This window comes from Caretta caretta, chromosome 5 (genome assembly GCF_965140235.1).
Source record: "Caretta caretta isolate rCarCar2 chromosome 5, rCarCar1.hap1, whole genome shotgun sequence".
NCBI lineage: Eukaryota > Metazoa > Chordata > Testudines > Cheloniidae > Caretta > Caretta caretta.
In genome coordinates, this window is record NC_134210.1 from 136,812,814 (window position 1) to 136,834,496 (window position 21,683).

Sequence of the window (21,683 nt, forward strand, 5' to 3'; positions counted from 1 at the left end):
GTCTACGGTAGATGGAACTCAATCTTCTCCCAGTTCTCTACCTTAACCACAGGATGATTCCTTGCTCCCTATTGTTCTACTCTGGAAAGTGTGTTCTCCATGGCTAAAACTTTCAAAAGTGGGTGCCTAAAGGAGGATTTAAGAGTCTAAGTGTTTAAAATTTCTGATTTTCAGAAATGCCAAGTACCCAAGCAGTTTCCACTGAAGTGATCATGGGAGCTGCTGAGTGTTCAGCAGTTCAAAAACAAAAAATATCAAGCTCCTTGTTAAGGAGCCTAATTTTTGGAATTTTTTTTTTTTTTTTTTTTTTTTTAAGTCTCAGCCCACCTGCATTCTGTCATATCTGCCATTTTGTCCTAAAGTTTTTACTTTTTAAAAAATTCCTGGTAGAACTGCTGCTGGAAGACAGAAATTCTATACTTTTTTCTTGCAAAGCTTGTTTCTAAATTCCAATTGGTTATATCTGTGAAAATCCACAAGGCAATGAGGTTGGCCAGATGCCTAATTTGGCCTACCAAGCTTTTTTACTGGGGATATCTGAGACAAGAAACCAGAGTGACTTCTGATTCAGTGTTAGCCTGTGGGGCTGGCATTTGGGAGGGGTGGGAAGAAAACAATTTTTTTTTACTTGTAAGTCACCAGTTTTAATATGAAAATAATTGAGACAAACATGAAACAGCACTGTACTTAAAAGGGATAATGCAATTACCGGGTCTGTCAGAAGCAAGTCTGAATATTTTTTAGTGAAAGTCTCTTTAAGGATTACTATAAGAAAAAATAACCCAGGTGCTATAGATTCTTCTTATTTGGAAGTTCTCTGAAGCAGCCTGGTCTCAATCAATGCACAAGGTGTGAGCTCAGTGAAATAGGGCTCCTCCTTGTGCCATTACCTCACTGAAAATGTAATTTGCGCAAAAGAGCTTGAATGAGGCAGGCCTCCCAAGGGGGGCAAAAAAACCTAAATGTGTTTATATAATTAAGGACTATTATAAATTTATTCATCCAAGGGAAGAGTTAACTTTCATAGACCATGTTAGCTCCGGTATTTTTGACTACTTCACTTTGGATAGTGTTCTTCTAATAGGTTTCTAATTAAAAAAAAAATCTGACAGCCACAGCACATAGAAAATGATCCTTTCCTCCAATGGGTTATATTGGAGTTCTGATGTGAATTTATAGTTGTGTAATTATTTATGGACTTGCTTTATTGTGACCACTTCAGATGGTTTTATCATTAGTTTTTGGAGGGGGAGGATTAAATCAAATATGGTTAATTGTATTATCTTAATGCATTAAGATCATTTATACATTAGACAATATAAGATACACAAGGTAGTCTCAGGAGACAGCGCTGAACGTTGACAACCAGGGAAAATTCAGAAGCCTGCACCACCACTTCATTTCTTAGGAGTTCAGAAAATACCAGAATCTAATCTGGTATAATGCACTCCAGCACCCATATTATTACCCTTTTCTACCAAGCAGGCTGGTCTGCCACAAAAATGGCAGCCCTCTGAAGAAAATCACCACATTCCAGGAATGAATGTGGCAGTTAAGTAGGGAGGTTTTTTGTTTTTAATAAAAAACAGGATAAGAGTTTTACACATCAAATTTCATTCCAGAATATTTTAAAGCATCCTAACAAACCTTGTAAAAACTTTGTGCTACTTGTAGGTGGATCAACTGGTTTGAATGCTACTACATAAGCAATAGTGCTCCATTTTGACACTTTAGCAAAACATGACCAGAGGGCTACTACTTTACTGTTCTAATTTGTTTTACAGTTTAAGTTTAGTATGAACCTTTGACTCCCGGCTCTTGCAGGGCGTGCCACCACCAGTTTCTTGTCTGCCTGCTGGGCAGCCCTTTGATCTGCCACTGGAAGAAGAAAGGAAGTGAGAGCTCTGTCCAGTTTACCCTTCACCTATCTTACAGCTTGAGGCACCAGGGAAGATGAGAGGGGCTTGTTTGACAGCCTGTTTCCTCTCCCTTCCCAGCTGGGAATCAAAGAATCACTCTTATAGAGGGAACACCCCAGTTACAGCTCTGCAACACAGAGATCAGAGGCAATCTGTGTCCAGAAACAATGAGAATAGCTGCTCTCCTCAAGGGTGGGGCTTACACCTGTGTCCAGGAAGAGACCTTAAATAATTCTTCTCACCCCTGACTCCAATATCTTTTAATAACTAGTGGACCCACACAAGCTAAAACTGACCTGATTCTAAAGTCTAACAAAGAGGATATGTCTACACTGCAATTAAAAACCTGTGACCAGCTGACTGAGGCACACAGGGTTCAGACTGTGGGGCTGTTTCATTGCAGCATAGACTTATGGGCTGCAGCCCCAGTTCTGGAACACTCCCATCTCACAGGGTCCTAGATCCCGGGCTCCAGCCTGAATCCAGAAATCTACACTGTAATGAAACAGCCCGGCAGCCAGAGTCAGCTGGCATGGGCCAGCTGCAGGTTTTTAATCGCCTTTTAGACATACCCACAGACAGCTACCCTTCAAGCCTGTGCTCCAGTAACATCGCTGCACATTTGTAAGCAAGAGCACTGTTTACCTACTAACTTTCTCATGTGTGTTTCTTCGAAGTACTGTCAAGCACAAATATATATTTCAGCACTGTTTTCTTCTAGTGTGAACTGATCAACAGCATACACAATTCATTGTAATCAGAAGGTTTATAAGGGAAAGGCTCTGCCACAAGAGACTACAGTTTTAATTAACAGTATTTGTCATGAAGCTGTCTTCCAGCTTATGAATTCTTACCAACTAATGTGAATGGAGCAGTGTTCTTTAATCTCATCTGGCAGTTCACCTGTCGTCCCATTTTTCTTTTTGAACTTCTCTGGCAAGCTACCAGTTGAGCAATTCGCACAGTCTCAGCGGAAGCAACAGCATGGCAAGTGATCTGCTCACAGGGGGAGAAAATGGACATACGGAAATAATCAGGTCCAAACTTCTCTGTACTCCATGAAAGAAGTTACACAATATCTTATATTTACTGAAATGCTATTATCTTTAAAATTGTAGAAGTTCAATATTTATAGAAAGACTACAGTGAGCTGTTCATACTTTTGATGCCTAAGATATTTACTAGATCTTACACCCTCCCAGGAACTGCCTCTCCTTCCATGACCTGACTTTGGAACTCTGATAAACCAGCAACCCACTGCTGCGAGACCCCACGCTCAGGTTGCTGCAGACAGGATGTAGAGCCTTTCCCGTACAGGATCCTACATTATAGAATATCCTCCCACAGGAGACTGGGATAAATCCAACTCAATGTTGCCAAGTTTAAGACATGCAGCAAAGTTCTCTTTGCAAACAAAAACTAATGATTAGAACATGGAAAAGTACTGATGTCCTCCATGCAGACACATTATCCCACTAGTCTGTAAAACATCTACCCCCAATTCAGGGATTTGAAAAATAAATAAGTAGAAACAAAAACTACCATCAAGACAGAAATTGCTGTACATGGTCTTTTAGAAGTGTGTGTGTGTCTCCCTCTCCCACTCTCAGAGACACACTCACACAGAGTTTGAGAAATAATGAGACACAGACTTATTCAATGAATGAGGCTACTGTCTTCCAACTGGGGCTGTCATTTCAGTAATACTTACTTTACAAGGCCCAGTTTACCATTGATATAGTTCAGGGTAGCTGCACCTGTATTTCCCCTTCTGTGGTTCACCAAGAGCACCTACCCTTGGCTTATGGATCCTCAGCTGTCACTTCTCCTGGGCAGAGACCCATCTCTCCCAGTCTTGACGGGGGCTTTTCCAGGCTGCACAGTTCCCTCCCTACACTGGGATATCCCCAGCAAGCCAGACTGCCTAAACAGATGAGTAGTTTCACTTGGCCTCCTCTCCGAAGGATTATGAATGGTGTAACTGCCAGCAGTTACCACATAGCTCTTTCTAAGCTAGCACATTGATTCTTAAGGTGAAAACATTCCAAAGGAAACATTAAAAACTATCTGTTTCTATATGCATGCTAAAAGGTTACCTGAGGTCACTCATCAAGTCTTATGGAGCCCGTAGGTCAAAGTCCTTCCAGAAAGGATTGACCCCTCCCCCCCCGGACAGAAGGTCCTGTCCATTTGATGGATCAGAAAGAAAGTCCTCTCTTTATCTGCTGGTCTCTTGAAAAATCCAGTCAGAACCAGTATATGTGAACTTCTCCAGGTGGTGGCACCCCATTGAAAGTGTTACAGCCTAAGTGAATTTGACTAATTATATCCCACTGTTCTTAGTTTCTGGACAACTGTGGTCTTCCTCCACCATACAGTCCCTGACCCACAATATCCAAGCTGAATAAAGTAAGATATTCTAAAGATTGCAGGAAATTGCCATATTTGTCACAACCACCATATTATCTAAACGCACTCAGAACAAGACTAAGCCATATGGTAAAAGATTATGACACTGGTGCTCCCACTGTTGCTGCACTCGTCGGAAACACTGTTGCTAGACCAAGAGCGTGAGATCTCCCTAAAATCTTCAGCACAAAGCTAGAGACCTGCAAGCCTTACAATGAATTCCCAAGCCAGTTTAACAAGCAATCTGAGAAAAGCCACCAACTGTATAATTTGTTACAATTCCCATGACATTGTTATGAAGCTTGTCTTACCTCACCCATTTTATTAATTTCTATTCTGACAACTCCTGGAACAGTCTTCAGGTATTCTTCCAGCGTAGAGTGTCCTAGCTGTTTGAAAGGGATCCAATCCCCAGTCAACGATTTGTACTCCCCCTGCAGTCGTGGCAAGGGTATTCCATTTTTACTGGACTGGAGAACAGCTCGAAGCATCTTTGCAACTAAGTCAGATTCCGGCATCTTTATCTGTAACCAAAAATAAGCATTTACATAACGAACATTTCACAGATTCTTGCTCTCCTTGCCCACCGATTCACATACAGTATCTCGTATGCTAACATAAGTGGGAAGGGAAGAAGATGACCAATAATGAAAACCCTGACTTTTGAGGCTAAAACATCTATAAAATGACTAAACAGAAGCAAAACCAAATACTGTCATGTCGTGGCTTCCACATAACAGACTGGTGAAAGAACAGCAACGCAGAATAACCAAAGAAACAAAATAGATACGTTTAGATTATAGAACAAGAATGTATGAACACCACTGGTGGATCAACTCAGGCCATAAGCAAGTTATGGAGGTCATTCCAACAAATACCAATAAAACCTTACATCATCATGGCTTTTATTTATGCCATACACTTTGGAAAAATTATATTTTTGGAGGACAAAATGTTTTAAAGCATATTGTAATATTTTGTATGATTCCCAGACAAAATTATGTTATAATTGAGTTATGTTTGAAAATAGAGATCAGTAATTTAAGGTAAAATACATTACAGGGTTGAAATAATCCAAAACCAAGCACTTATAAACAAAGGAAATTCAGAATTAATGGTAAACATAAAAAAAAATCAGACATGTTAGGATATGGAAAAGCACAGTTAGGGCACCCAGGGCAGCCTTATCTCCATTCTGTATTGACCCCATACAATAACCATAGAATTATGATTAAGGCATTATAGTGTTTGACCCCAATTTGGATTAATCTAATGTCTCTTTAAAAATAAGTCTATTTCCCCCTCCCCCGCAGTGTCACTACAGTGCAGGGTTAGGTGTAGAAAGGCACAGTTACGGCTGTTCCAGTGCCCTATCAGTCATCAACATAAGTCTGGCCCATCCATGTGATTTGAAGCTGCTGAGCAGCCTTGTGTTGATTAGGAAGGCAACATACAACGCCAATACTCAGAACATACACCAAAGATAAAAAGGGGGCACCCAGGTAGTGCTTCTCTTCATCTCTGACACAGGTGGTGAGACAGTCTCTGCAAACACAAGCACCCAAACAGTTCAGATACTAATGCCAGGCTGCGAATGCTGATAGGCAGCAGAGTACAGTGCAACACAAGCGTTGATCCACTGAGAACACCAATACTAAGGCAGGGCCCTGAAGGGCTGCCAAAATAACTCACTCCTCAACAGGTGAATAGCTAAAAGATGCTGAAGTACCAAGAACATTGGAATGGAAGCAGACACCAAAGCACAAGCCACAGATATAAACAGATGCAGCTGAGCATCAAACAAGCCGCATCTCAAGAAAGAAAAGGAGTACTTGTGGCACCTTAGAGACTAACCAATCTGATGAAGTGAGCTGTAGCTCACGAAAGCTCATGCTCAAATAAATTGGTTAGTCTCTAAGGTGCCACAAGTACTCCTTTTCTTTTTGCGAATACAGACTAACACGGCTGTTCCCCTGAAACATCTCAAGAAAGGTATGCTAAATGGTGTGGCCATAACTGAAAGGAAGAGACTTACTAAAAAAGGATCCCCAAAGGCTTTGAAGCAATTGAGAGAAAAGAGCCGGATCAATGACTGGCAGAACCACAGCTCCTGAAGATCTTCTTTGCTGTACATAGTCAAAAGGAAGCTTCTGACCAGTTTCTTATGGCAGCAATTAAGCTGAGTGTCATGACACCACCACCAGTGGATCAACCTCCATCCTGTTCCCACAACTGTTGGGGGCCAAAACTCTTTACAACTTGTGCAGCTCTGCCAATCTCAAGCTAAGAATCTGATCCCAGGAGTGAAAATCCTAGCTGAGGACATCTTTAAAGAAGCAATATTACAGGGCAAGTTGTGATGTACTCAATTGCCAACAGCTGTTATAAAAAAAATATAGCTAGCTAGTTTTGCCATACAAGCTCATGTTTCTATGTTAAACCCCAACCTGCAAGTACATAACACTACTCAATATATCACCTCATATTGCACCTCAAATTTAATGGGCTAAATGGACACACCCCTATTATGCTAATTTTTAATCCTGCTCCTAGTGATAAAACAGTCTCTCTCTCTCAGGGATTGTCTACAATACTGCATGAGGTCCATCTAAAATACACAACTTCAGCTACATGAATAGCGTAGCTGAAGTTGATGGACTTAGCTCTACTTACCACAGTGTCTTCACTGCAGTAAGACGACAGCTGACACTCTCCCATAGACTCCGCTTGAGCTTCTCGTTCTAGTGGAGTACCAGAGTCGATGGGAGAGTGCTCAGTGGTCGATTTATCACATCTATACTAGACGTGATAAATTGATCCCCGCCGACCCAATGGCTAGTGTAGACAAGACCTCAGAAAGAATCTCATAGGGCAACATTGTGCTCCAGAACAACTGATTAGGATATACATTTAATAGCTTAATAATGGAAAGCTCACAAACATGATGTGGGCAATACAGCCAATTATCAGTTCATAACTATTGTCCAACCCATTCTCTTTTCAAACTTGTTGGTGAACATATTCGTCAGAAAACTATTTGCCATGTTTCAAAGTACTGGGGGAAAAGAACTGAAAACTCTCTCTCTCCCCCCATCCCAAAAAAAGAAGAAAAGTATTTATCCTCACAGAACCCAAGCCAGCTGAACGGATTCTCCACAAAAAAAACCCCAAAAAACCAATACCACTTCTAGGGAGAGACTAATAATTAGTAAGTTTCAGATCAAAAAGTGTCTCTTATAAAGACGAGCATGTGGAACCAGAGATAAATGGAAACTTCTGAAGCTAACCATCCTAGATTTTTCCCCCATAAACCAGCATTTTATGTCCTGATGTTTTTGAAAACACTCAGATTTAAGGTTTTCGCTCCCCAGCTGTTTCCCACTCTGTTCATATACAGTTGACTAAAGCTCCACATTCCCAGCATGCAGCACTGTAAGTAAAATGTGTATCTCATGCACTGAGGTGTCCAGCTACAAGAGATACCATCAAACTTGATGAAACAGGCAGATTGGTGAAAGGTTGTTCATCCCCTCAAAAGAAGCTTGCTACCCACACAAGATCTAGGAAATTCAAAAGGTGCGTAAGCATCTGCAGAAGCCTGGCTTTGCTTGTCAGGCTTTAGACTAGGAGTATAAGGGTCTGTCTACACTACAATTAAAACCCTGTGGCTGGTCCGTGTCAGCTGACTCAAGCTCCAGGGGCTCAGGCAAAGGGGCTGTTTAACAGAGATGTAGATGTTTGGAGGGGGAGTCCCAGAGGTTGGGCTCCAGTCAGAGTGTCTACAGTGCAGTTAAACAAGCCCTTAGCCTGAACTCCATGAGCCCAAGTCAGCTGACAAGCTAGCCATGTAACCGTACACGGAGAGCCTGTTCTCCCCTTTCCATACTACGATAGGCCCATCTTTACACTGCCCGTGCTGAAGACAAAAGGGAAACTTAGACCCACCATGTTTGGGGAGCTCCAATTTCAGGAGCCCTGAGATGTTTATATGAAGGCCAAACTTATCAAGCACTTCACCTGCCTGGGCTGCATTTCATGAGTTTCCCCTCAGAGTACTTGTAGTCGAAGTGGTCTGTCAGACTCAGAATCTGATTAGGGCTCATCCAGTTCACAAACAAAATGACTGAACATACAAAAAATAAATTACAGCTGAGATTGCTAACTGCAGCTCAGGAGAAGATAATTAAATACATCCATACTAAAACAGATAATTGGTTATATAAATCAAAACTTGTGATTACCACAATTTGACATAGTCCTTAACACTCAGCTCACACAGCCAATCAAACAGAAGAGTTCAGTATTTTACGACTAGGGCTCTGTGTTTGTCACAGAAGTCATGGATTCTGTAACTTCCCACGACCTCCGTGACTCCTTCAGTGGCCAGTGAGGCTGACCCCAGGGCCAGCTGCTCAGGTGGTCCCATGGACAGCCACACTGGCCACTGCTGGAGCAGCTCTACAGCCAGTGGCAGGCCCTGGGGCCAGCTGCACCGACTGCCACTCAGACGAGCCCTCAGCAGCTGGTCCCGAGTTGTCTGAGCAGCAGTCCCTGGGGTGGCCCCTGGCAGCTGGTGCCACTGGCCCCCTCACACACACCCTAGCAGCAGCTCCTGGGCTCGCTCCAAACAGCGGCCCCAGCCTCAGACTCTCCTCCCCCTGCCCCAAAGATTTAGTCAGGGGTATTTATAATATAAGTCACGGACAGGTCACAGACAGTGAATTTTTGTTTATTGCCTGTGACCCACCTATGACTTTTACTAAAAAAACCCATGACTAAATCATAGCCTTATTTATGACCCAATCACATTTCCACTGAAGTCAAGGGTAGTAAGATTTTCAATGGAAAGGTACCAGGCTTTAAACCAGGGGAGGGTAAACTATGGCCCACGGCTGTATCCAGCCTGTAAGGACTTTCAATCCAGCACACGGGATTGCCAGCCCTGTGGCACAGCGGGGCTAAGGTAGGCTCCCTGCCATGGCCTGCTCCACGACCCTGCGGCCCTGGAGGGCGGGGGTTTTGTGTGCTGCTCTCGGCCCCCAGGCACTGCTCCCTGAAGCTCCCACTGGCCTGGGAATGGGGAACCGTGGCCAATGGGAGCTTTGGGGGTGGTACCCACAGGCACGGGCAGCACCTCCTTACCCCCAGGAGCCACTTTCGGACATGCTGGCAACTTCCGGGAGCAATGCTGGGCCGGGGCAGGCAGCAAGCCTGCCTTAGCCCTGCGGCGCCCCACTGCCAGACAGGACAGAGCCCAAACCCTGAAGCCCTCCTGCACCCCACACCCCAACCTGAGCCCCCTAACCCTCTGCCTTACCCCAACCCCGAGTCCCCTCCTGCATCCCACACCCCAACCCTTTGCCTTGAGCCCCCTCCTGCACCCCAAACCCCCTGCCCCAACCCTACATTCATGGCCCTGCATACAATTTCCCTACCCAGATGTGGCCTACAGGCCAAAAAGTTTGCCCACCCCTGATTTAAAGACTACAAGTCTAGATAATAGCATGTATATATTCATTTATGTTATTACATCTGATGATCTATGATACAGGTAGCTCATTTTACTGTAACATGCATTTTTATGCTGTGCTATGACGTAAGAATTTCCTTTTGTACAACAGCTGTATTTAGAAAGCTATTTGTTTAATTCGGGTACATGGAATTATTTTGCTCAGAATTAAGGCACTACTATCAAAATGTGCTTATGTACTACTGTAATGGTGCTAGAGAAACCTGGAGATGTGATCACTACTGTGAGCAAATTGGAGAGGAGGTAGAACCAGTGTCCTAACCCTCACTTCCCCAGACAAAACTAACTCAGAGCTGCATGGAAGGACCCCAGGGAGAGGTACAGGGTACGGGCTTACACTTTTTTTTTTATTTTGTGCATTGAAAGCTAAACTTTTGTATGAAAAAAAGCAGGTATTAAAGACATATGAAGTTTTGGGAGAAAGCTAAGGGATGAACAGATACTTTTCTTTTAGACTTTTCAGCTATGATTGATTTGTTACACAGGCAGCATTAAGATTGTTTGGATGTTCCTTACTGAGAATTTTTCTGCTTAATTATGTATGCGCAGGAACTGGTTGTCAAGGTAAGTCAGAATTGTTTATGGATCTTCACTTTGTAAGTTCCAAACTTTTAAAAGTATGGCGTTTGTCTTAAGGACAAGTTTAATGATGCTCTTGAATTGCATTCAGCGGCCTTAACTGGAATTTGATGAAGTTATGCTATTTCATGTCTGTGGTTCTGTTTTTATAAAGCATTAAATAGGTAATCAACAAAAGGGGTAGGGGAAGAGAAAAAACAGGATTTTGGGGGAAAGGTTGGGATCTTGCTATTTTTCCCCCCAGCTCCACAGTTGATCAAAGAAAGATGGAAAAACTGTGAATTAGTTACTTTTCTCCTGTTTTTAGTTCATATTCCAACAGACTAAACTTCCAAATTTCAACCAGCTCTATCACTTATTTTGAATGATATTAAAAATGTAGTTAAAATGGAAGTAGAAACCAACAGAACTCTATATAAATTATTTCATATATGGCATTTGTTATCTGCTGTTTCATCCAGTAAATCCAGATGGCAAATGTTACAACACAAGTAGAAAATTACTACAAGTGTTAACTTAGGGGGTGAAGAGGGGGAGGAGAAGACAACACAGCCAACCACATTAATAAAGTTTGAATTTAGCCTTATTTTAGATTATTCCAAAATAACTTCAGGAATTTGCTAGAGGAATAAATAAGACTCACAAAAAAGTATTTTATAGCCCTGTCATCCAAGAAATTATGTAACTCAGATTTGCTTGACATTCTCATACAATTCATTCTGTACTTGATAACAGCTGAAATTTTGGGAGGATACCATAATATTCACACATAAGTGTGTGTTCATTTGTGCACATTCTAAGAATGGAGCCACAATGGCACCTCAAAAAAATTTAATACATGCCATCATTTTTTAGTTCCTGCTCATGTCACTCAAGCATTTTTCCAAAATCATTGTACCATTTAAAACAGATTTATTAATTATACTTTTATAGTTGACCTGTCTGCACTTCTACTAAGAGTAGTTACTGGTGTCATTGAAGCCAAGAACACAGTAGAATTGAAAAAAAAAATTAGACATATATGGATTAGAATGCCTCTAACTGCTTCCTTAGGAAGCATAAGCTGCTGCAACAGGTAAAAGATGCAAAGGATCTTTTTAGGGCGGCCTCAGTCTTTCCATCAAGGGAGTTCTTCAAGTCTTAATCTTCATAAATCTATCTTCGGGTTATCCTGGAGATAGCAACATACACTCTTGAATTCTCTATGATCACCTCAGAGTCTAATGATCAGCAGAGATGGAGCCTCCATATGGACCTACTTGGGGTTATTTTGGCCAATCACTGTCAATCATTTCTTGCATGTGAGGATGTCCTGGCCTCACGTGAGATGTGCTATGAGATTGACTCTAGGGAGTCCTAGGTAACAGTGGGCTCTCTTCTTGCACTTTCAGAATCTGTGCTGTTCTGGAGTTGAACATTATCAGGGCTTCCCTTTAGAATATGAGGCAGGGTTAAAAAGAAGGGAAGAGAGAAGTGGCTGTTAGAAAGTAGGAGCATTTCTAAAACTTTCACAGGAGCTTCTATTTTCACGTATCTTAACTAGTTAGAGCAGGGGTGGGTAAACTTTTTGGCCCGAGTGCCACATCTGGGTGGGAAAATTGTATGCAGGGCCATGAATGTAGGGCTTGGGCAGGGGGCTGGGGTGCGGGAGGGAATGCAGGGTATAGGAGAGGGTGCAGTGTGCAGGAAGGGACTCAGGGCAAGGGGTTGGGGTGCAGGGTCTGACCCAGCGCCGCTTACCTTGAGCAGCTCCAGAGGAGGTCAGTGGCATGCAGCAGGGCTAAGGCAGACTCCCTGCCTGTCCTTGCCCCGCTCCAGGAAGTGGATCCTGGAGGTGGGGTGGGGCAGTTGGCTCTGCAGCATGCTGTCCTTGCCAGTGAGTACCACCCCCAAAGCTCCCATTGGCTGCAGTTCCCCATTCCTGGAAAATGGGAGCTGCGGGGGGGGGCGGTGCTTTCAGGCAAGGGCAGCGCACAGAGCCCCCCGGGGCCACAGTGCTGGCCGCTTCCAGGAGCGGCGCTAGGCCAGGGTAGAGAGGGATCCTGTCTTAGCCATGCTGTGCTATGGGGCTGGCAATCTTGCAGGCCGGACTGAAAGCCCTGATTGGCTGGATCCAGCTCGTAGCCCACAGTTTGCCCTCCCAGGAGTTAGAGACTAATATAAAAGCTGAAGTGCCATCCCAGTCCCCAACCAACAACCCAAGAAAAATAGCCTTAAGGATCCCTGCATCCTCCTCCCCTGCAGTTATTTGAGAGGCTGGGTAGGGGGAAGAGATAACAGAGTTCTTGCCCTGAGCAGTACCCCAACATCTTTTTAGTAGCCTCCCCCTGGTAAAAAGGGATAGCTCGGTGGTTTGAGCATTGGCCTGCTAAACCCAGGGTAGTGAGTTCAATCCTTGAGGGGGCCATTTAGGGATCTGGGGCAAAAATTGGGGCTTGGCCCTGCTTTGAGCAGGGGGTTGGACTAGATTGACCTCCTGAGGTCCCTTCCAACCCTGATTCTATGATTTTCTATGATTTTTTTCTATGAAATACCTGGTAAGTTAAACCAGGTTCTTCTGAATTACGGGCTTCAAGATCTTTTACAGTGCCTAACTCAGCTCCATTAGATACAAAGCAGGGGCCTATATTAGTCTTTGGGGTTTTTTTTGGGGTGGAGGGGGGAGAGAGAATAAAATCTCAGCTTGACCACTGAAGTTCATTCACACTTTTTTTTTTAAAATACACACCATCTATGTGGTTATTCCCCAGACATTACTTGACCAACATCCCAAGGATTCCACAGCATTAAGTTCTTCAAGTTAAAGAAATAATGAGTTTAAACTATTAAATATGCCTTTGCCAGAAAAGGGTCTTACGATTTTACTATTCAGCCCACATGATCGCTTTCCAAAATGATACAAAAGGGAAATATAATCGTAGGAAGAGAGTTAACGTTTCCAGTTGCTACGAAGATCTAGGCTCATCTCGACCTGAGAGCCATTTAGCCTGCTGGGTCATTAAGCCCACGGGCAGGCTCTGGGTGTCCTGGTGCTTCAAGGGGGGACACGCCCGGGGGGACCCAGCCCCCCCACCCATATTCCCCCTACCCAGCCACCCCCAGACAGACCCAGGGGTCCCCCCACCCGCACTGCCCCGACAGCAGCGACCCCGCCCCCGGACAGACCCAAGGGTCCCCACAGCCCCTCCTGCCCCGACAGCAGTGACCCAGCCCCCCCGTACTGCCCCAACCCAGCCCCCAGACAGACCCAGGGGTCCCCGTGCCCCCCCCGCCCGTACTGCCCCGACCCAGCCGCCCCCAGACAGACCCAGGGGTCCCCCCACCCGCACTGCCCCGACAGCAGCGACCCCGCCCCCGGACAGACCCGGGGGTCCCCACAGCCCCCCCTGTCCCGACAGCAGTGACCCAGCCCCCCTGTACTGCCCCAACCCAGCCCCCAGACAGACCCAGGGGTCCCCGTGCCCCCCCCGCCCGTACTGCCCCGACCCAGCCGCCCCCAGACAGACCCAGGGGTCCCCCCACCCGCACTGCCCCGACAGCAGCGACCCCGCCCCCGGACAGACCCGGGGGTCCCCACAGCCCCCCCTGTCCCGACAGCAGTGACCCAGCCCCCCTGTACTGCCCCAACCCAGCCCCCAGACAGACCCAGGGGTCCCCGTGCCCCCCCGCCCATACTGCCCCGACCCAGCCCCATCCCCCGCCCCCAGACAGACCCAGGGGTCCCCACAGCACCCCCCGCCCATATTGCCCCGACAGCAGCGACCCAGCCCCCCCGCCCATACTGCCCCGACCCAGCCGCCCCCAGACAGACCCAGGGGTCCCCCCACCCGCACTGCCCCAACAGCAGCGACCCCGCCCCCGGACAGACCCAGGGGTCCCCACAGCCCCCCCTGCCCCGACAGCAGTGACCCAGCCCCCCCGTACTGCCCCAACCCAGCCCCCAGACAGACCCAGGGGTCCCCGTGCCCCCCCCGCCCGTACTGCCCCGACCCAGCCCCATCCCCCGCCCCCAGACAGACCCAGGGGTCCCCCCACCCGCACTGCCCCGACAGCAGCGACCCCGCCCCCGGACAGACCCGGGGGTCCCCGCCAGCCAGGCTACAGGGGAGGCGGCCGGCCGGCGAGGCCACGCACAAGCACCGAGCCCGTGACTCACCCCCGGCCCCCCGCGGGGCTCGCCGCTCCTCGCGCCTCAGGGCGGCGCCGGGTCCCCGGCCTCTTAACGCCGCCCGCGACCCCGCCCGGCGGCCCGCCGCGCGCATGCGCCGCCTGGCCCAGCCCCGCAGCCTGCGGCCCGGGCGCTGCCCCCACGTGACTGGGCCCAGCCCGTGCGGCGGCCCCCGGCGCCCGTCCCCTGTGCGCGTGCGCGCCCGCGCGGGCCGGCCCCGCCCCCCGGGCACCTGCAGCGCCCCCGTCACCGCCCGCCGGCCCCGCCCCCCGTCGGGGGCCCGGGTGCCCTCGAGCCCGCGCCCGGGGCGGGGCCCATCGATCCGCGGGGGGCCCGGGGTAACCGGGGCGGGGCCCATCGATCCGCGGGGGGCCGGGGTATCCGCGCCGGGGCGGGGCCATGGGTCCGCGGGGGGACCGGGGTAACCGGGCCCGGGGTATCCGCGCCGGGGCGGGGCCCATCGATCCGCGGGGGCCCGGGGTATCCGCGCCGGGGCGGGGCCATGGGTCCGCGGGGGGCCGGGGTAACCGCGCCCGGGGCGGGGCCCATCGATCCGCGGGGGCCCGGGGTATCCGCGCCGGGGCGGGGCCATGGGTCCGCGGGGGGCCGGGGTAACCGGGCCCGGGGTATCCGCGCCGGGGCGGAGCCGCGCGCGGCCGGCGGGGGAAAGGCGCGTTGGCGGCGCCCTGAGGCCGCGCCCCGGGCGTGCGGCGATATCCCGGCTTCTGGGCGCCGCCGCAGCGGGTCCTCCCGGCTGGAAGCGGGGCCGGTCTCCGGGCCCTCCTGGCTCCGGGCTTTCCGCCCACCGAGCCCGCGAGCGCCGCGGCCCCGCGCCCGCCCCGCCGGCTGCCCCGCGCGGGCCGGACCCAGCCGCAGCGCCGCTCCGAGCCGCCTCGCCCCGCTCGGCCGCCGCCAGCTGCTTTCCCTCCAGGCCCCGCTCCTCCCTTCCAGAGTCGCTGCTTCCCGGGAGCCGCCCGTCGTCCTGCGCCCTGCGCCCCTTCTTCCTCGCATTTCACTATCTTAGAGCACTTGTCCAAATCCCTCCACTCTACCAAACCATCCAGACCTGTCCTTACCTTGATTTCCCACTTCATCAGTCCGAGTGTCACTTGGACACTTGAGCAGTGTTTTTATATTTTCTTCCCACTGATCAATAAAGATATGGAATAGCATTACTTACAGTATGCATCGCATGCAGTGAGCTGTTGCTGCGAAAGCTGATGCTCAAATAAATTGGTTAGTCTCTAAGGTGCCACACGTCCTCCTTTTCTCATTACTTACAATAAAAATCATGAAAGCTGGCAACACTATTTTAAGTATACTTGAAATATATGGGCAATATATTATGATAATTCCTCCTTTGTGAAAAGAGGTTTAAGGTTCCAGTAAAAAACAGCTCTACCATTCTAAAACTTGGTCTTGATTTAAGGGACAAGCTTTTAATGTTTTGTTGTGGTGAACGTTGTGTCATCAGGATCATTATTCCAATGCAACGTCATGACACGAGTTATTGTATAACTTCACCAGGTTGCAAGCAGGAAGTATAAAAGATGTTTATTTTGAAGGGGCTTCTCGCTTCCTGCAAGACCTTGCTGCAGAATACAGAACAGATTAGGGAGACTAGACTATTGTGGATTTTCAGGGAGGGCAGTGTACACATAGGGTTTAAAGGTGTTGTGCATTTTCATTGTTAAAAATAATATCTTTAATCAATATGGTAAATAGAAAAATGAAACAGGAAGTTCCCCTTGTTAAATACACCTGGTTGATATGGGTTGCGGGCTAAAGGTGGAAGCAAAGAAAGCTTGATAAAGCATAGCACACTGATATATGATATCATTTAAACTTCTAATTGTATGCCTTTTGCATTTATTTTCTAGCAATCTAAACTGAATATTTCCAACATGCCTCTCACCAAAGGATCATTTTGGAGTCCTGTTCCTAAATGATGTGGTCTCATTCTCTAATCTTCGGTGTAAGTGTCAAATGTAAGAAATAACTCTTAGAAGAGACTAAAACTTTGAAGGGTTTTTTTTTTTTTAAAAAAAAAGGAAAGTAACTCATCTATACCATTTCCTGGATTTGGCTAATTGAAGCATGGCTTCTCACTTCAGGGTCTTAGGGAAGTTCCACTTCCAAAGCATCAGTGTGTGATGATTTGTTGTAACAAACTGAATACATAATAAGAAAAGGAGTACTTGTGGCACCTTAGAAACTAACCAATTTATTTGAGCGTAAGCTTTCGTGAGCTACAGCTCACTTCATCGGATGCATACTGTGGAAAGTGTAGAAGATCTTTTTATACACACAAAGCATGAAAAAATACCTCCTCCCACCCCACTTTCCTGCTGGTAATAGCTTATCTAAAGTGATCACTCTCCTTACAATGTGTATGATAAATCAAGTTGGGCCATTTCCAGCACAAATCCAGGTTTTCTCATTCCCTCCCCCCCTGCCCCACACACACAAACCCACTCTCCTGCTGGTAATAGCCGCTAGCCGTCACCTTCAGCCCCCAACTAAAACCCCTCCAACACATTATTAAGGATCTACAACCTATCCTGAAGGATGACCCAACACTCTCACAAATCTTGGGAGACAGGCCAGTCCTTGCCTACAGACAGCCCCCCAACCTGAAGCAAATATTCACCAGCAACCACATACCACACAACAGAACCACTAACCCAGGAACCTATCCTTGCAACAAAACCCGTTGCCAACTGTGTCCACATATCTATTCAGGGGACACCATCACAGGGCCTAATAACATCAGCCGCACTATCAGAGGCTCGTTCACCTGCACATCCACCAATGTGATATATGCCATCATGTGCCAGCAATGCCCCTCTGCCATGTACATTGGCCAAACAGGACAGTCTCGACATAAAAGAATAAATGGACACAAATCAGATGTCAAGAATTATAACATTCATAAACCAGTCGGAGAACACTTCAATCTCTCTGGTCACGCGATTACAGACATGAAAGTTGCTATATTACAACAAAAAAACTTCAAAAACAGTGAGAGACTGTTGAATTGGAATTCATTTGCAAATTGGATACAATTAACTTAGGCTTGAATAGAGACTGGGAGTGGCTAAGTCATTATGCAAGGTAACCTATTTTTCCTTGTTTTTTCCTCCCCCCCCCCCCCCAGACGTTCTTGTTAAACCCTGGATTTGTGCTGAAAATGGCCCACCTTGATTATCATACACATTGTAAGGAGAGTGAAGTGAGCTGTGGCTCGCGAAAGCTCATGCTCAAATAAATTGGTTAGTCTCTAAGGTGCCACAAGTACTCCTTTTCTTTTTGCGAATACAGACTAACACGGCTGTTCCTCTGAAACCTATTTTAGATAAGCTATTACTAGCAGGAGAGTGGGGTGGGAGGAGGTATTTTTTCATGCTTTGTGTGTATAAAAGATCTTCTACACTTTCCACAGTATGCATCCGATGAAGTAAAGTGTAGCTCACGAAAGCTTATGCTCAAATAAATTGGTTAGTCTCTAAGGTGCCACAAGTCCTCCTGTTCTTTTTGCGAATACAGACTAACACGGCTGTTACTCTGAAACCTGAATACATAATATCATATAACACTGTCCTCTAGTGGCAAAATGAATTAATGACAACCTCTCTTTTAAAACCTTTAAACTTTTTTCTAGCCTATATTTACCATCACCGTCTGGTCACTATTTTGTTTTGTTTGCATCTAGCTACAAACACCGTTGTCCCTACTTCATAGTACATTTGTTAGCAGTTTTACTTTTTCCCATAGCAATACAGTGCAACATTGTTTTTATATACCATTTTTATACAAAGCATTATATTTAAGTGAGAGGATAAATAAAAAGAGAACAATTTACAGAGCTGGGTACAGTGCTTTCAGAGAGAAAGAAAGGGAAAATGACAGATTGGAACTGATAACTTGATGATGTTTGTGGCAGGTTTTAAAGCAAGTTTTTACTTAAGAAAAAGTAATTTATGAAGTAAATACAGCACTAAAGTCACTGTAATCTAGCCTGGACTGTACTTCTGTCTCTGTGTCTGCCACTGGTTTCTGTCTCTCGGCCTTGTCTATGCTCCAGCTTCAGTTAGTCTGGGAAGAGACATGTTTGTTTTATAATTGTGTGGAATGCTGCGGACTGATCGTCACTTAGATACTGCTTTTTTCTGCAACACTGACCTGCCCACCTTGAGAAAATATTTTGGCACCAAGCACTTCAAAGAGAACTAAAAGCACTGGTACATCATGCATTATTTAAGAGTGTTGATGGTGATCTCTTCTCCAGCTCCTAAAGAACCTGTTTGTGAACTGCAGGGGTGAGGTCCCCTTGTTTCTTATACAATATTGTTTTATACTTTTCCATCCCCATACACACCCTCTGTCTATCTGTGTATCCTCATACACCACTCTGTCTATCTCTCTATCTATCCCCATACACCCCCTCTAGCTATCTCGCCACATCCACCCACTCTGCCTATCCCCATACACCCCCTCTAACTATCTATCTCCTCACACCCCTCTACCTATCTACCCTCATCCACCCCCTCTATCCATCTATCTATGTATCTACCCTCATCCACCCCCTCTATCTATTCACCCACATACACCCCATTATTTACCTACCCCCATCCCCTTACACCCTACCTATTTATCCCCATCCACCCCCTCTACTTATCTGTCCCCATCCACACCCGCTATCTCTCTAGCTATCTCTCTGTCCCCATACACCTCTTCTATCTGTCTAGCTATCCATCTATCCCCTTACACCCCCTCTACCTATCTATCCCCATTCACCCACTCTGTCTATCTATCTGTCCCAATCCACCGTCTCTATCTATCCATCCCCTTACCCCCACCATCTATCCCTTTACCCCCACTTATCTATCTATCCCCAACCACCCCCCTATGTATCTGTCTATCCCCTTACACCCCCTCTACCTATCTATCCCCATTCACCCACTCTGTCTATCTGTCCCAATCCACCCTCTCTATCTATCCATCCATCTATCCATCCCCTTACCCCCACCATCTATCCCCTTACCCCCACTTATCTATCTATCCCCAACCACCCCCTCTATGTATCTATCTATCCCCTTACACCCCCTCTACCTATCTATCCCCATCCCACCCTCTGTCCATCTATTAATCTATCCTCATCGACCCCCCTCTATCTATCCACCCACATACACCTCCTTGCCTACCTATCTATCCCCTTACACCCCCTCTACCTATCTATCTATCCCCATCCACCCACTCTATCTACCTATTCCAATACGCTCCCTCTATCAATCTATCCCCATCCACCCACTTTATCTATCTTTCTATCTCTATACACCCCCTCTACCTATCTGTCTATCCCCATACTCCACCTCTATCTATCCCCATCCACGCATTCTCTCTCTCTCTCCAAACACCCCCTCTAGCTAGCTAGCTATCCTCATCCACTCACGTTATCTATCTATCCCCATCCACCCACTCTATCTCTCTACCCCCATACACCCCCTCTATCTATCTATACCCATATACCCCTTCTATCTGTCTATCTGTCTATCTATCTATCTATCCCCATCCACCCACTCCATCTATCTGTCTGTCTATCCCCATTCACCCCCTCTATCCATCTAGCTATCCATGTGACGTTGCATTCCATAATGCTTTATAGAAATATGCTTATGAATGTAAATATGACATAATTGAAATATGTTTTATGCTACATATGCCATGTAACATATCTCTGCAAAGGTTGTGATGTACTGAATAGATTCATCCTATTTGTATGCATGAATCATTTTTGTATTCGAAGTTATGAATATTGGCTGTGTACTTGTTTGATTTTAAGTAGCCTCAGTGAAGCATTTGGTCAGCTTCTTGAGAAAAGCTATTCTCAGAAAGTGCCCAATCAAGAAACACTTAATCTGACAATAGACTTTGATAGATGCCAATCAACATCTGAGCTTTCCTGGGAACATTCCTGTAGCGAACTAAGTCATGCATGGACATGTGACTTGCCCAGGTGATTCCAAAACTCCATCTTGTAGAGGGGATTCTACACGGGGGGGGAGGGGTTTCCACCCACAAGAGAGAAACTACATAAAGTCCTGGGAGACGCCTCCATTTTGTCTTCAGGTAGCTCAAGAGATAGCCTCTCCACCCCCAAAGAAAGAAACTGGAACAAAGGACAGTAACCACACGGGTGTGAGTGATTGTTGGACCCAGACTAGAAGGAGACTAGTCTGTAAAAGAAGCTTACTGGAACATCTCTGAGGGTGAGATTTTATCTGTAATCACTTTCTTACTGTATTAGGCTTGCATGTTTTATTTTATTTTGCTTGGTAATTCACTTTGTTCTGTCTGTTATTACTTGGAACCACTTAAATCCTACTTTTTGTATTTAATAAAATCACTTTTTACTTATTAATTAACCCAGAGTATGTATTAATACCTGGGGCGGGGGGGGGGGGGTGGCAAACAGCTGTGCATCTCTCTCTATCAGTGTTATAGAGGGTGAATAATTTTTGAGTTTACCCTGTATAAACTTTATACAGGGTAAAACGAATTTATTTGGGGTTTGGACCCCATTGGAAGTTGGGTATCTGAGTGTTGGAGACAGGAACATTTCTTAAGCTGTTTTCAGTTAAGCCTGCAGCTTTTGGGGGATATGGTTCAGACCTGAGTCTGTGTTTGTAGCAGGCTAGCATGTCTGACTCAAACCAGACAGGACACTGAAGTCCCAAGCTGCCAGGGAAAATGGACTCAGAGGTAGTTTCAGCACATCAGAGGGCAATTCTCAAGGGGCTTTCTGTGATCCAACCCGTCACATATCTATCTATCCCCATACCCACCCTCTACTTATCTATCCCCATCCACCTGCTCTATCTTTCTATTTCTCGATCTATGTATCAATCTATCTCTCTCCATCCCCCCTACCTATCTTTCTCTCTTATCTATCCCCATAGACCCCCTCTGCTTACACCCCCCTACCTCTCTGTCAATCCCCATACACCCCCTTTATCTATCTTTCTATCTCTCTAACTCTTGCCTGACAGGGGATAGATAGATAAAGTTTAGCTAATAG

At 46.5% G+C, this 21,683-nt stretch overlaps 1 protein-coding gene and 1 long non-coding RNA gene across 9 annotated transcripts in view; one reads left to right on the forward strand and one right to left on the reverse strand.

The window, feature by feature from the left end:
- The window catches only part of TDRD7 (tudor domain containing 7), a 105,492-nt gene extending 89,592 nt beyond the window's left edge, over nt 1-15,900 (reverse strand). For 5 of the 7 annotated variants that reach the window (XM_048849687.2, XM_048849686.2, XM_075128933.1 and 2 more), the window contains exons 1-3: nt 15,786-15,900; nt 4,640-4,852; nt 2,774-2,915 (exon numbers count right to left, since the gene is read on the reverse strand). In XM_048849687.2, the coding sequence (XP_048705644.2) occupies nt 2,774-2,915; nt 4,640-4,852; nt 15,786-15,794 (364 nt within the window). In that variant the 5' untranslated portion in view covers nt 15,795-15,900. Of the gene's footprint in view, nt 1-2,773; nt 2,916-4,639; nt 4,853-14,593; nt 14,701-15,785 lie in introns of those variants that run through there. The other 2 variants (XM_075128934.1, XM_048849692.2) reach the window with 2 other exon arrangements.
- A 182-nt stretch (nt 15,901-16,082) lies between these two features.
- Nucleotides 16,083-21,030, forward strand: LOC125636531 (uncharacterized). Of its 2 annotated transcripts, none has more exons than XR_012668699.1 (2): nt 16,083-16,593; nt 20,735-21,030. It is a non-coding gene; the product is annotated as an uncharacterized LOC125636531 (long non-coding RNA). The 2 variants fall into 2 exon arrangements; XR_012668698.1 differs by having other exon boundaries at nt 16,083-16,580.
- The last annotated feature ends 653 nt before the right edge of the window (nt 21,031-21,683 follow it).